The 14,328-nt window shown below is 39.2% G+C and overlaps 2 protein-coding genes across 5 annotated transcripts in view; one reads left to right on the plus strand and one right to left on the minus strand.

Moving 5' to 3' along the window:
- LOC100380850 (beta-1-syntrophin) overlaps positions 1-2,990 on the plus strand; it is an 87,681-nt gene extending 84,691 nt beyond the window's left edge. Inside the window, exon 7 of one of the 2 annotated variants that reach the window (XM_045719286.1) lies at positions 2,282-2,990. In XM_045719286.1, coding sequence (XP_045575242.1) covers positions 2,282-2,374 — 93 coding nt within the window. In that variant the 3' untranslated portion in view covers positions 2,375-2,990. The remainder of the gene's footprint in view (positions 1-2,281) is intronic. The other variant, XM_045719287.1, reaches the window with a different exon arrangement.
- A 3,690-nt stretch (positions 2,991-6,680) lies between these two features.
- The window catches only part of LOC106572954 (mdm2-binding protein), a 50,461-nt gene continuing 42,813 nt past the window's right edge, over positions 6,681-14,328 (minus strand). For all 3 annotated transcript variants that reach the window (XM_045719291.1, XM_045719290.1, XM_045719289.1), the window contains 4 exons: positions 10,118-10,391; positions 8,777-8,890; positions 7,287-7,352; positions 6,681-7,111 (listed from right to left, as the gene is read on the minus strand). In XM_045719291.1, coding sequence (XP_045575247.1) covers positions 7,076-7,111; positions 7,287-7,352; positions 8,777-8,890; positions 10,118-10,391 — 490 coding nt within the window. In that variant the 3' untranslated portion in view covers positions 6,681-7,075. The remainder of the gene's footprint in view (positions 7,112-7,286; positions 7,353-8,776; positions 8,891-10,117; positions 10,392-14,328) is intronic.

Below are 14,328 nucleotides of genomic sequence, written 5' to 3' on the forward strand. Positions count from 1 at the left end.
GATTACAGCTAATGGAACTCACCATTAGAACTAATGGAACTGTAATATAATAGAACTAATGGAACTCACCATTAGAACTCATGGAACTGTAATATAAAAGAACTAATGGAACTCACCATTAGAACTCATGGAACTGTAATAGATTAGAACTAATGGAACTCACCATTAGAACTAATGGAACTGTAATAGATTACAACTAATGGAACTCACCATTAGAACTCATGGAACTGTAATAGAATAGAACTAATGGAACTCACCATTAGAACTAATGGAACTGTAATAGAATACAACTAATGGAACACACCATTAGAACTAATGGAACTCACCATTAGAACTCATGGAACTGTAATAGATTACAACTAATGGAACTCACCATTAGAACTAATGGAACTGTAATAGAACAGAACTAATGGAACTCACCATTATAACTAATGGAACTGTAATATAATATAACTAATGGAACTCACCATTAGAACTCATGGAACTGTAATAGAATAGAACTAATGGAACTCACCATTAGAACTAATGGAACTGTAATAGAGTAGAACTAATGGAACTCACCATTAGAACTGTAATATAATATAACTAATGGAACTCCCCATTAGAACTCATGGAACTGTAATAGAATAGAACTAATGGAACTCACCATTGGAACTAATGGAACTGTAATATAATATAACTAATGGAACTCACCATTAGAACTAATGGAACTGTAATATAATAGAACTGTAATAGATTAGAACTAATGGAACTCACCATTGGAACTAATGGAACTGTAATATAATATAACTAATGGAACTCACCATTAGAACTCATGGAACTGTAATATAATATAACTAATGGAACTCACCATTAGAACTCATGGAACTGTAATATAATATAACTAATGGAACTCACCATTAGAACTCATGGAACTGTAATAGAATAGAACTAATGGAACTCACCATTAGAACTAATGGAACTGTAACAGATTACAACTAATGGAACTCACCATTAGAACTAATGGAACTGTAATATAATAGAACTAATGGAACTCACCATTAGAACTAATGGAACTCTAATAGATTACAACTAATGGAACTCACCATTAGAACTCATGGAACTGTAATATAATAGAACTAATGGAACTCACCATTAGAACTAATGGAACTGTAATATAATAGAACTAATGGAACTCACCATTAGAACTCATGGAACTGTAATAGAATATAACTAATGGAACTCACCATTAGAACTAATGGAACTGTAATAGATTAGAACTAATGGAACTCACCATTAGAACTAATGGAACTGTAATATAATATAACTAATGGAACTCCCCATTAGAACTCATGGAACTGTAATAGAATAGAACTAATGGAACTCACCATTAGAACTAATGGAACTGTAACAGATTACAACTAACGGAACTCACCATTAGAACTCATGGAACTGTAATAGAATAGAACTAACGGAAGTCACCATTAGAACTAATGGAACTGTAATAGATTACAACTAATGGAACTCACCATTAGAACTCATGGAACTGTAATATAATAGAACTAATGGAACTCACCATTAGAACTCATGGAACTGTAATATAATAGAACTGTAATATAATAGAACTAATGGAACTCACCATTAGAACTCATGGAACTGTAATATAATAGAACTGTAATATAATAGAACTAATGGAACTCACCATTAGAACTAATGGAACTGTAATATAATAGAACTAATGGAACTCACCATTAGAACTCATGGAACTGTAATATAATAGAACTAAGGGAATCATAATAGAACTAATGGAACTCACCATTAGAACTAATGGAACTGTAATAAATAATAGAACTGTAATATAATAGAACTAATGGAACTCACCATTAGAACTAATGGAACTGTAATATAATAGAACTAATGGAACTCACCATTAGAACTCATGGAACTGTAATATAATAGAACTAATGGAACTCACCATTAGAACTAATGGAACTGTAACAGATTACAACTAATGGAACTCACCATTAGAACTCATGGAACTGATAATAGAACAAGAATTAGAACTCATGGAACTGTAATAGAACAGAACTAATGGAACTCACCATTAGAACTAATGGAACTGTAATATAATAGAACTAATGGAACTCACCATTAGAACTAATGGAACTGTAATATAATAGAACTAATGGAACTCACCATTAGAACTCATGGAACTGTAATAGAACAGAACTAATGGAACTCACCATTAGAACTCATGGAACTGGAATGTAACATCTAACATTCTCTCCTGTTCTATGTTCAGCAGCTGGACCTCCACTCATGCCCAAAGCCTATTGTCTTCATCCTCCACTCATTCCTCTCGGCAAAGATCGCCAGACTCGGCCTGGTAGCATAAAGGATCTGTTTACCACCGACGGACCACAAGGACTGAACTGTTCCAGAGTTCTAGAGTGGAGTGTCCCGGAGTTCCACAGTGGAGTGTACAGAACAGATGAGAACATGGCTTATAACTGAAATACGAGAACAAGGACTGTGATGTGCAGTGAACTAGACACAGGATCTACCCTGATTCAAAGTCCACACAAACAGCTCAAAATGAATGGATCATGTTTCAAAAACTTGATTGAGTTGATTTGTATATTTATAGAAACACATGCATTACCGATGACATCATAGTGAGAGCGTAAAAGATCAGTTACAGCAGAAGAAATTGTTTTGTTCAAATCGTTAAGCTGTAGAAGAACAATAATCTATTGTTTTGGTACTAAAAACATACTGGAAGTATTATCTATCTAGCATCCATCCATCCTACGCTAATTGTTTATTCGGCAATCTCTGTCTGCAAATAATTCAGCGATTACTGTTAACTTATATTAAAAAGTTACGGTGAAAAAGCTAGTAAAGGCTGCTTGAAAATTTGAATTGTCCTATGCCTTTGGCAGCTATTATAATTCAAGGATTCGTTTTATTTTAACTCTGTTAATGATGCACATAAATGACATATTTCTGGATTGTCTTTGTATTTCAGGTTGTTCTTGTGGTCTAACTGGTGTTCACTGTATTTCCTCAACAAGAACCAATCAAACCAACATCCCACAAAAGTCTCTGTCCAAACAATGGCTTCACTTGTGGAGGAATGGGGTGCATCGAATGAATGCAATATGACAATTGAAATGTCAAAACACTTCCACACGCTGCAACTTGGGATGGCCCATTCCATACAATAGAATAGAGTAGAATAGAGTAGATTAAAATAGACTATAATAGAGTAGAATAGACAAGAATAGAGTAGACTAGAACATAATAGACTAGAACATAATAATAGAATAGACTAAAATATTATATAATAGACTAGAATATAATAGAGTAGAATAGACTAAAATATAATAGAATAGACTATAATATAATCGAGTAGAATATACTAAAATATAATAGAGTAGAATAGACAAATAGAATAGACTAGAACAGACTAAAATATAATAGAATAGACTATAATATAATAGAGTAGAATAGACTAAAATATAATAGAGTAGAATATACTAAAATATAATGGGACAGAGTAGAATATACTAAAATATAATAGAGTAGAATAGACTAAAACAGAATAGACTATAATAGAGTAGAATAGACTAGAAGACTATATTATAATGGCTAATATATGACTAATATAATATGACTATAATATAATAGAGTAGAATAGACTAGAAGACTATATTATAATGACTATAATATATGACTAATATAATATGACTATAATATAATAGAGTAGAGTAGAATAGAAGACTATATTATAATGGCTTAATATATGACTAATATAATATGACTATAATATAATAGAGTAGAATAGACTAGAAGACTATATTATAATGACTATAATATATGACTAATATAATATGACTATAATATAATAGAGTAGAGTAGAATAGAAGACTATATTATAATGACTATAATATATGACTAATATAATATGACTATAATAGAGTAGAATAGAAGACTATATTATAATGACTATAATATATGACTAATATAATATGACTATAATATAATAGAGTAGAATAGAATAGAAGACTATATTACATGACTAATATAATATGACCATAATATAATAGACTATAATTTAATAGAGTAGAATAGACCAGAAGACTATATTATAATGACTATAATATGACTAATATAATAGACTATAATAGAGTAGAATAGAAGACTATATTATAATGACTATAATATATGACTAATATAGTAGACTATAATAGAGTAGAATAGAAGACTGTATTATAATGACTATAATATAATAGAAGACTAATATAATATGACTACATTATAATATGACTATAATATAATAGAGTAGAATAGACTATAATATATGCCTATAATATAATGACTATAATATAATACACTATAATATAAGAGACTAGAATAGAATAGCTCAGCAGAGAATTGACCAAAGCAGCACAACACAGCTCCTGATTGGGGTTTACATGCCACTGAGTAAGGAGCAGGCATCCAAGCCACTCACACACAACCTGTTGTTCAGCATCAGAGCTGTTCAGAGCCACTGTCCACAGCTTGAAGCCATCATTCAGCCCATCTAATCAAACACAAAGGGCATTGATAGACTTTCTGAATGTCAACTTCTAGAAATCAGAGACCTGCTGGAGACTTTCCAAATGAAATCAGCAATTAGTGTGTCCTTTGTTGTGTCCTGAGTGCTCCGTCTCCCAGTGGCCTGCCCGTTTCTAGGAATACGGTGAGTGTGTGTGTGTGTGTGTGTGGGTTGATTCTTCTGGGGACTTTTGGGGATTTTAGGTCCCCACAAGGACAGTAATTTCCCACATCCGCATGAGGACAAAGGCTATTCTAAACTTAGGGGTTAGGTTTAGAATTAGGTCTAGGATTAGGGTTAGTTTAGGGTTAGGTTTAGAATTAGGGTTAGGTTTAGAATTAGGGGGAAGTAGGATTTTGAATGGAAATCAATTGTAGGTCCCCATGAGGATAGAAGAACAAAATGTGTGTGTAAATGTTTTCCTACCTTATCAGGACCACACTGTCCTGACAAGTCACCACAATGTCCTGATAAGATAGGAAAACAAGAACAATTTAGAAAAGTCAGGACTTGTTTTATGTCCTGAATTTGTTAAAATGCTACGTTAAGCTTAAGGGTTAGGTTTAGGGTTAAGGTTAGGACAAGCTCACTCTCCTTGCTTGTTTTATTACATGAGTCCAAATCACTGATCTGATTTCACCTCCACTAACTCGTTTAATAAGTCAACTCTCCACTATCATGACTGAGGGTGGTTGGTCCTGCTTCTGTTCAGTAGGACTTAACAGACGGAGCAGGTTTTGAATATCACTAATGAGGACAGACCTAGACCGAACTCAGTCATTCTGTACTAATATTTACTTCTATCCTTTTTTGCCTTAAGTCATTGAGAACAGGTTCTCTTTTACAATAAGGACCTAACCAAGAGGGAGATAAATATTGAAGATGCTATATTTATACCATGACAAATAGAATGCTTGGTAGTTATCCCAAAATAATTGTTTAAGTCCAACCCTTACCTTAGTCTAATTGGGTGGCCTGGGGTGGGATGAATCATGAGACCAAACACAATAGGTGGTGTGGAGCACCTATAGGGCAGCATTGTTAGCCTGGACGCCTGTCTGTTGTTTGGCAGTAGAGCAGGAACAGAAGCACCCAGGCCAGAGGACAAAACAAAGCCCCCTCAGAATGTATCAGGTCCCAAGGTTGCTAACCAGAGGCTCAACCCCCAGTTCAGTTCCCATCATCCCTTTCATGCTCTTGGCCAGGGGAGAGAGGAGTGTCTTAGGGGGTATAGATTAGTGAGGACTGAGGGGGTATAGAGAAGTGAGGACTTAGGGTGGTATAGAGTAGTGAGGACTGAGGGGGTATAGAGTAGTGAGGACTTAGGGGGGTATAGAGTAGTGAGGACTTAGGGGGTATAGAGTAGTGAGGACTGAGGGGTATAGAGTAATGAGGACTGAGGGGGTATAGAGTAGTGAGGACTGAGGGGGGGTATAGAGTAGTGAGGACTGAGGGGGTGGGTATAGAGTAGTGAGGACTTAGGGGGGGTATAGAGTAGTGAGGACTGAGGGGGTATAGAGAAGTGAGGACTGAGGGGGTATAGAGAAGTGAGGACTTAGGGGGTATAGAGTAGTGAGGACTGAGGGGGGGTATAGAGTAGTGAGGACTGAGGGGGTATAGAGAAGTGAGGACTGAGGGGGGGTATAGAGTAGTGAGGACTGAGGGGGTGGTATAGAGTAGTGAGGACTGAGGGGGTGGTATAGAGTAGTGAGGACTGAGGAGGGTGGTATAGAGAAGTGAGGACTGAGGGGGGTGGTATAGAGTAGTGAGGACTGAGGAGGGTGGTATAGAGAAGTGAGGACTGAGGGGGGTGGTATAGAGTAGTGAGGACTGAGGAGGATATAGAGAAGTGAGGACTGAGGGGGGTAAAGAGTAATGAGGGGGGTATAGAGTAGTGAGGACTGAGGGGCGTATAGAATAGTGAGGACTGATGGGGTACCGTTCTGATTTTGAAAGCATTGTTTTGTTCATATGTGTGAGAGAAAGTGACATTCTCTGTTGGCTTTGCATTTGTTCCTACTGTGAACCTAGATAGACTAATGTTACGTCACTAGAAACTGACAGTGTTGTACAGAACAGTCGTAGTGTGCACACAAGATCACAACACATATTTTATTATATTTCATCACATCACAACTAAAAGAAATAGTGATATCTACAATTCTACCAATGCTTTACAACGAACAGAGACATACACACATGTTAAATAAACCATGTAAACACATCTAAAAGACAAACGTCCCAGTTGTTGGAATTCCCTATTAAAACAACATGAGAGAGAACTCAGTAAAATAAACAATGTCATTAATGAATGGCTGCCTGACAACTGACAGTCACTGATGTTCTTAAAACATAAACATGCTAATCACACTTTCACTTCCTGACAGACTGTACTGATGTTTCCTGTGGTGAAATACATTCCAGTGGTGGTTGCAGTTTGCTGTGACTATAACAACCAGTCTGAAACCACTGGTGATCGTTCAGCTTCCCTCGTCACTTAGAGGCCTTCTCCGTAACCCAGTCAATGACCTGCAATACAACCAATAAAAACATATGGCTCTGTTTAAACACTGCAAGCCATACAATTCACAAACTCTTCATGACCTATTTCTACCTGAATACCCCTTGACTTCTGAAGAACATGATTCAAAGTATGCCTTGGTAAGGGGAAGGTAAAATATGTAATAAATGGTTGACAGGTTACCTGCTTGGCATTGCTGCTGGCTGCTTTCATCATTTCCTCATGAAGGCCCCTGGACGTTTTCAGATCCTTTTGGAGAAAAGGAATACATTGTGATGCCAGCTTATCTCTATAGTCTCTGGGGTGATGATGTAACAGTCAGCTTATCTCTCTATAGTCTCTGGGGTGATGATGTAACAGTCAGCTTATCTCTCTATAGTCTCTGGGGTGATGATGTAACAGTCAGTTTATCTCTCTATAGTCTCTGGGGTGATGATGTAACAGTCAGCTGCTATAGTCAGGTCAGACAGTCAGCTTATCTCTCTATAGTCTCTGGGGTGATGATGTAACAGTCAGCTTATCTCTCTATAGTCTCTGGGGTGATGATGTAACAGTCAGCTGCTAGTCAGGTCAGACAGTCAGCTTATCTCTCTATAGTCTCTGGGGTGATGATGTAACAGTCAGCTTATCTCTCTATAGTCTCTGGGGTGATGATGTAACAGTCAGCTGCTAGTCAGGTCAGACAGTCAGCTTATCTCTCTATAGTCTCTGGGGTGATGATGTAACAGTCAGCTTATCTCTCTATAGTCTCTGGGGTGATGATGTAACAGTCAGCTTATCTCTCTATAGTCTCTGGGGTGATGATGTAACAGTCAGCTTATCTCTCTATAGTCTCTGGGGTGATGATGTAACAGTCAGCTGCTAGTCAGGTCAGACAGTCAGCTTATCTCTCTATAGTCTCTGGGGTGATGATGTAACAGTCAGCTGCTATAGTCAGGTCAGACAGTCAGCTTATCTCTCTATAGTCTCTGGGGTGATGATGTAACAGTCAGCTGCTATAGTCAGGTCAGACAGCCAGCTAATCTCTCTATAGTCTCTGGGGTGATGATGTAACAGTCAGCTTATCTCTCTATAGTCTCTGGGGTGATGATGTAACAGTCAGCTGCTATAGTCAGGTCAGACAGTCAGCTAATCTCTCTATAGTCTCTGGGGTGATGATGTAACAGTCAGCTTATCTCTATAGTCTCTGGGGTGATGATGTAACAGTCAGCTTATCTCTCTATAGTCTCTGGGGTGATGATGTAACAGTCAGCTGCTATAGTCAGGTCAGACAGCCAGCTTATCTCTATAGTCTCTGGGGTGATGATGTAAACAAGTCAGCATCTCTATAGTCTCTGGGGTGATGATGTAACAGTCAGCTGCTATAGTCAGGTCAGACAGTCAGCTTATCTCTCTATAGTCTCTGGGGTGATGATGTAACAGTCAGCTGCTATAGTCAGGTCAGACAGTCAGCTTATCTCTCTTATTTAACATAGTTGAACAGGGCAAATTAAAAGCTTAGGACAAGGCAATATAAAACAATCTGTCTAACAATCTGTCTTACAGTCTTAGGTGTCATTCTGTCATTGAAAACTTTTTCAAAGAGGGGCCAAGGGACTTCTAGTTGAAGTTTTCACGTTAACTCACGATTGGTGCTAAATGTCAAATTCAAAGAAAGGAAAAAGGAGAGGAACCTTCAGATAGAATTTGGAGATTTCAAACAGTCTTTGACTGCAGGCGGCAAGATACTTGTTTTCTCTGGTGATCCCATGATGCTTCAGCGTCTTCGCCACAACCTCTTTTAGCATCTGGAACAGAAACAACAGAAAACTCTCTGCATGCTGTTCTGACTTGCCTAGTTAAATAAAAGGTTAAATTAAAAAAAAAATGTGTGTGTGTCAATGGGAATCATTGACATTTCTCTACTTCAGGGATGGGCAACTTTGATGGGGGGTGAGGGCTACCAAAATATGAATTTATCATGGGGGGCCGCAGTGGCTCGCGGGTCTGTGTACCCACATCCATACCCCCACCTTTAAGAAAAACGTTTTAGCGTTTGGACCCCCCCCCCCAAAAAAGGGGGGGGGTCGCCAGTTGCCCATCCCAAATGCCCATCCCATGCATTTCTCTAAATAAACCTGTATTTTTCTCCACGGGGCCACGTTGGTCTTGTTGTGGTTGATAAGCTTGGGTTTGCGTAGTAATCAGAACAGCTTAACGTCTTGTTCCTTGAAACTCTTATCTCAAGGATACTTTTTAAATTAATTTATTTTTTGTACTTTTACCCAATTTTCTCTCCAATTGGTAGTTACAGTCTTGTCTCATCGCTGCAACTCCCCTACGGACTCAGGAGAGGCGAAGGTCGAGAGCCGTGCGTCCTCTGAAACACGACCCAACCAAGCCGCACTGCTTCTTGACACACTGCTCGCTTAACCCGGAAGCCAGCCGTACCAATGTGTCAGAGGAAACACCGTACAACTGGCGACCGGATGCCAGCTTGCAGGCGCCCGGCCCGCCACAATGAATCGCTAGAGCGCGATGGGACAAGGATATCGCGGTCAGCCAAAACCTCCCCTAACCCAGACAACGCTGGGCCAATTGTGCGACCGCCTCATGGGTCTCCCGGGTCAAGGCCGGCTGTGACACTGCAATGCAGTGCCTTAGACCGATGCGCCACTTGGGAGGCCCCTCACGGATCTTAACATTGTGGATAATGGTAGGACAGAAAGGAATGTACCGCTTCGCCACTCGGAAGGCCCCTCATGGATCTTAACATTGTGGATAATGGTAGGACAGAAAGGAATGTACCGCTGTCGTTAGAGATCTGCTGCAGCGTCATCATGTCCTAGTTACCTAGTGGAGGGCTACGATATGGCAATATAGCACAGCATAACCTAATGGAAGACTATGAATCTAGATGCTGTGTGTCTGTCTATAGAGATAAATACTCTATCTGTGAATATCTACATGCTGTACAAAAACAGAAATATTTCCCCAACCGGTAGAATAAGCCATCCGCCAGTATGGCCTCTTACCCGGACATGTTTCTGGGAGCGAGACTCCTTGCTGGCCTTGTCCTCTGCCTGTCCCTGCCTGTGTCCCTGGGCCTGGGGGGCTCTGTGGCTGTTTTGGGGGTCAGGGTGGGGCTTCTCTGGCCCCTGGGGGCCCAGTCTCAGGGCTGAGACAGAGGAGGAGGACTGAGACCTGGTTTTCTGCGGTCTCAAGCCTCTTAAAGCTGGGTGGGTATCAGTTCCACTGCTGCCACTGCACACAGAGCCCAGGGACTCACTGCTCTCTGACTTGGCCAGCCTGGACAATAGACACACAGACAGTTAAACACACACAGACACGCGCACACACACAGAATACTTTTTGACAAAGTGGTGTCACTATCTCTGCCAGAAAGACTACTGTGAATCTACTCTACTAATGACCTCAGCTGTCACCATAATCAATTAAGGTTCAATTCCATGGCAACAGACAACATATTTCATCACTATGTAATAATACAGTAGCCAAGAGGGCTCCTAAAGATATTCATCTGGGAAGTAATGTAGAGGGTCATCAACCTGTTGCTGCTGACATCATATTACATCATTAAGCCTACTAGGTTATATCGCTTGATATTCACTGTGGAAACATCGATTCCAGTTTTATTAGTTTTAAAACTATCAGTTATATCTGCTGGTCACATCACCTGAGTAATAAAACCCTCATTTATATCTGCTGGTCACATCACCTGAGTAATAAAACCCTCATTTATATCTGCTGGTCACATCACCTGAGTAATAAAACCCTCATTTATATCTGCTGGTCACATCACCTGAGTAATAAAACCCTCATTTATATCTGCTGGTCACATCACCTGAGTAATAAAACCCTCATTTATATCTGCTGGTCACATCACCTGAGTAATAAAACCCTCATTTATATCTGCTGGTCACATCACCTGAGTAATAAAACCATCATTTATATCTGCTGGTCACATCACCTGAGTAATAAAACCCTCATTTATATCTGCTGGTCACATCACCTGAGTAATAAAACCCTCATTTATATCTGCAGGTCACATCACCTGAGTAATAAAACCATCATTTATATCCGCTGGTCACATCACCTGAGTAATAAAACCATCATTTATATCTGCTGGTCACATCACCTGAGTAATAAAACCATCATTTATATCTGCTGGTCACATCACCTGAGTAATAAAACCCTCATTTATATCTGCTGGTCACATCACCTGAGTAATAAAAACATCATTTATATCTGCAGGTCACATCACCTGAGTAATAAAAACATCATTTATATCTGCAGGTCACATCACCGGAGTAATAAAACCCTCATTTATATCTGCTGGTCACATCACCTGAGTAATAAAACCCTCATTTATATCTGCTGGTCACATCACCTGAGTAATAAAACCCTCATTTATATCTGCTGGTCACATCACCTGAGTAATAAAACCATCATTTATATCTGCTGGTCACATCACCTGAGTAATAAAACCCTCATTTATATCTGCAGGTCACATCACCTGAGTAATAAAACCCTCATTTATATCTGCAGGTCACATCACCTGAGTAATAAAACCATCATTTATATCCGCTGGTCACATCACCTGAGTAATAAAACCATCATTTATATCTGCTGGTCACATCACCTGAGTAATAAAACCATCATTTATATCTGCTGGTCACATCACCTGAGTAATAAAAACATCATTTATATCTGCAGGTCACATCACCTGAGTAATAAAACCCTCATTTATATCTGCTGGTCACATCACCTGAGTAATAAAAACATCATTTATATCTGCAGGTCACATCACCTGAGTAATAAAACCATCATTTATATCTGCTGGTCACATCACCTGAGTAATAAAACCATCATTTATATCTGCTGGTCACATCACCTGAGTAATAAAACCCTCCTCAGCAGATTTATATCTCACATAAAACGACATATAAAGGGTATCAATGTGTGAATAATTAACATTCAGTTCCACTTTGAAAGACAATATGCTGACCACAGACTATACGGCTCTGCATCCTAAATAGCACCCTATTCCCTATTTAGTGCACTGCTTCTACCCTGTAGGCCCTGGTCAAAAGTAGTGCACTATATAGGGAATAGGGTGCCATTTGGGATTAACCCTGTATGTATATGCAATAAGAGTCAGCAATGGAATGTGCTGCAGGGAGTCACGATAAACTATTAACAGTCCGTAAAGAACAGTAAGTGCAGAGGGGAACTATCTCCCTGTGTGTCTGTGTCTGTGTCTGTGTGTGTGTGTGTGTGTGTGTGTGTGTGTGTGTGTGTGTGTGTAGTTTTCAAGGGGAAAAACTTCAAACACATCTGAATACCTCAGAACCCGGAAACACCATTTTCTTTTCTACTACCATCATAGAAGTCACCAACACTGTCCACTTTTCCACGAAACCCATTTCAGCTTGATGTTAACTACTGCTGCTCTAAAAGGCTGAGGAGCTGCTAAACCTCCTGCTGACATGAGAAATGATATCCTGGTGTCCCGTCCTCAGATCTGACAGCCCTCTCTAGGAACTAGTCTATAGATGAACATGACTGGTGTTAACCCAGGGGGCATGTAAACAACAACCAAGATAAAACACTGATGAGCTAGAAAGATGAAGAGAAATCCTGTTGTTTCTGATCAAAGGGAACAGAGAAATCCTGTTGTTTCTGATCAAAGGGAACAGAGAAATCCTGCTGTTTCTGATCAAAGGGAACAGAGAAATCCTGTTGTTTCTGATCAAAGGGAACAGAGAAATCCTGCTGTTTCTGATCAAAGGGAACAGAGAAATCCTGTTGTTTCTGATCAAAGGGAACAGAGAAATCCTGTTGTTTCTGATCAAAGGGAACAGAGAAATCCTGTTGTTTCTGATCAAAGGGAACAGAGAAATCCTGTTGTTTCTGATCAAAGGGAACAGAGAAATCCTGTTGTTTCTGATCAAAGGGAACAGAGAAATCCTGTTGTTTCTGATCAAAGGGAACAGAGAAATCCTGTTGTTTCTGATCAAAGGGAACAGAGAAATCCTGTTGTTTCTGATCAAAGGGAACAGAGAAATCCTGTTGTTTCTGATCAAAGGGAACAGAGAAATCCTGCTGTTACTGATCAAAGGGAACAGAGAAATCCTGCTGTTTCTGATCAAAGGGAACAGAGAAATCTTGTTGTTTCTGATCAAAGGGAACAGAGAAATCCTGTTGTTTCTGATCAAAGGGAACAGAGAAATCCTGTTGTTTCTGATCAAAGGGAACTGAGAAATCCTGTTGTTTCTGATCAAAGGGAACAGAGAAATCCTGTTGTTTCTGATCAAAGGGAACAGAGAAATCCTGTTGTTTCTGATCAAAGGGAACAGAGAAATCCTGTTGTTTCTGATCAAAGGGAACAGAGAAATCCTGCTGTTTCTGATCAAAGGGAACAGAGAAATCCTGTTGTTTCTGATCAAAGGGAACAGAGAAATCCTGCTGTTTCTGATCAAAGGGAACAGAGAAATCCTGCTGTTTCTGATCAAAGGGAACAGAGAAATCCTGTTGTTTCTGATCAAAGGGAACTGAGAAATCCTGTTGTTTCTGATCAAAGGGAACAGAGAAATCCTGCTGTTTCTGATCAAAGGGAACAGAGAAATCCTGTTGTTTCTGATCAAAGGGAACAGAGAAATCCTGTTGTTTCTGATCAAAGGGAACAGAGAAATCCTGCTGTTTCTGATCAAAGGGAACAGAGAAATCCTGTTGTTTCTGATCAAAGGGAACAGAGAAATCCTGTTGTTTCTGATCAAAGGGAACAGAGAAATCCTGCTGTTTCTGATCAAAGGGAACAGAGAAATCCTGCTGTTTCTGATCAAAGGGAACAGAGAAATCCTGTTGTTTCTGATCAAAGGGAATAGAGAATTTCTATTAGGGAACGCCTACTTTGTGGAGTGAGTGTGTGCAATAACTAAATTCGCCTTTGCACTCCTTCTAACGATGCAATTTTAAAAACTTTGTCAAAGGGTAAAGTCAACTAAACTTAGTCCACTCTGTTCATAACAGATTCTAGTTTTGGGAACAGAAAACTGTATTGAGATTAAATGTTTAATCGATGAAAAAAATTAAACAGAATGTCGGCTAAAATCCATCTTGCTCCATCTTTCCCCACCGCCGGCCACTGGGCTTCCTCTAATCACCATATTTGGTAGTGAGTGGAAAAGCTAAGCAAATGCTTCACATTTATTCATCCTGTGAA

This window comes from Salmo salar, chromosome ssa05 (assembly GCF_905237065.1).
Source record: "Salmo salar chromosome ssa05, Ssal_v3.1, whole genome shotgun sequence".
NCBI classification, from domain to species: Eukaryota; Metazoa; Chordata; class Actinopteri; order Salmoniformes; family Salmonidae; genus Salmo; species Salmo salar.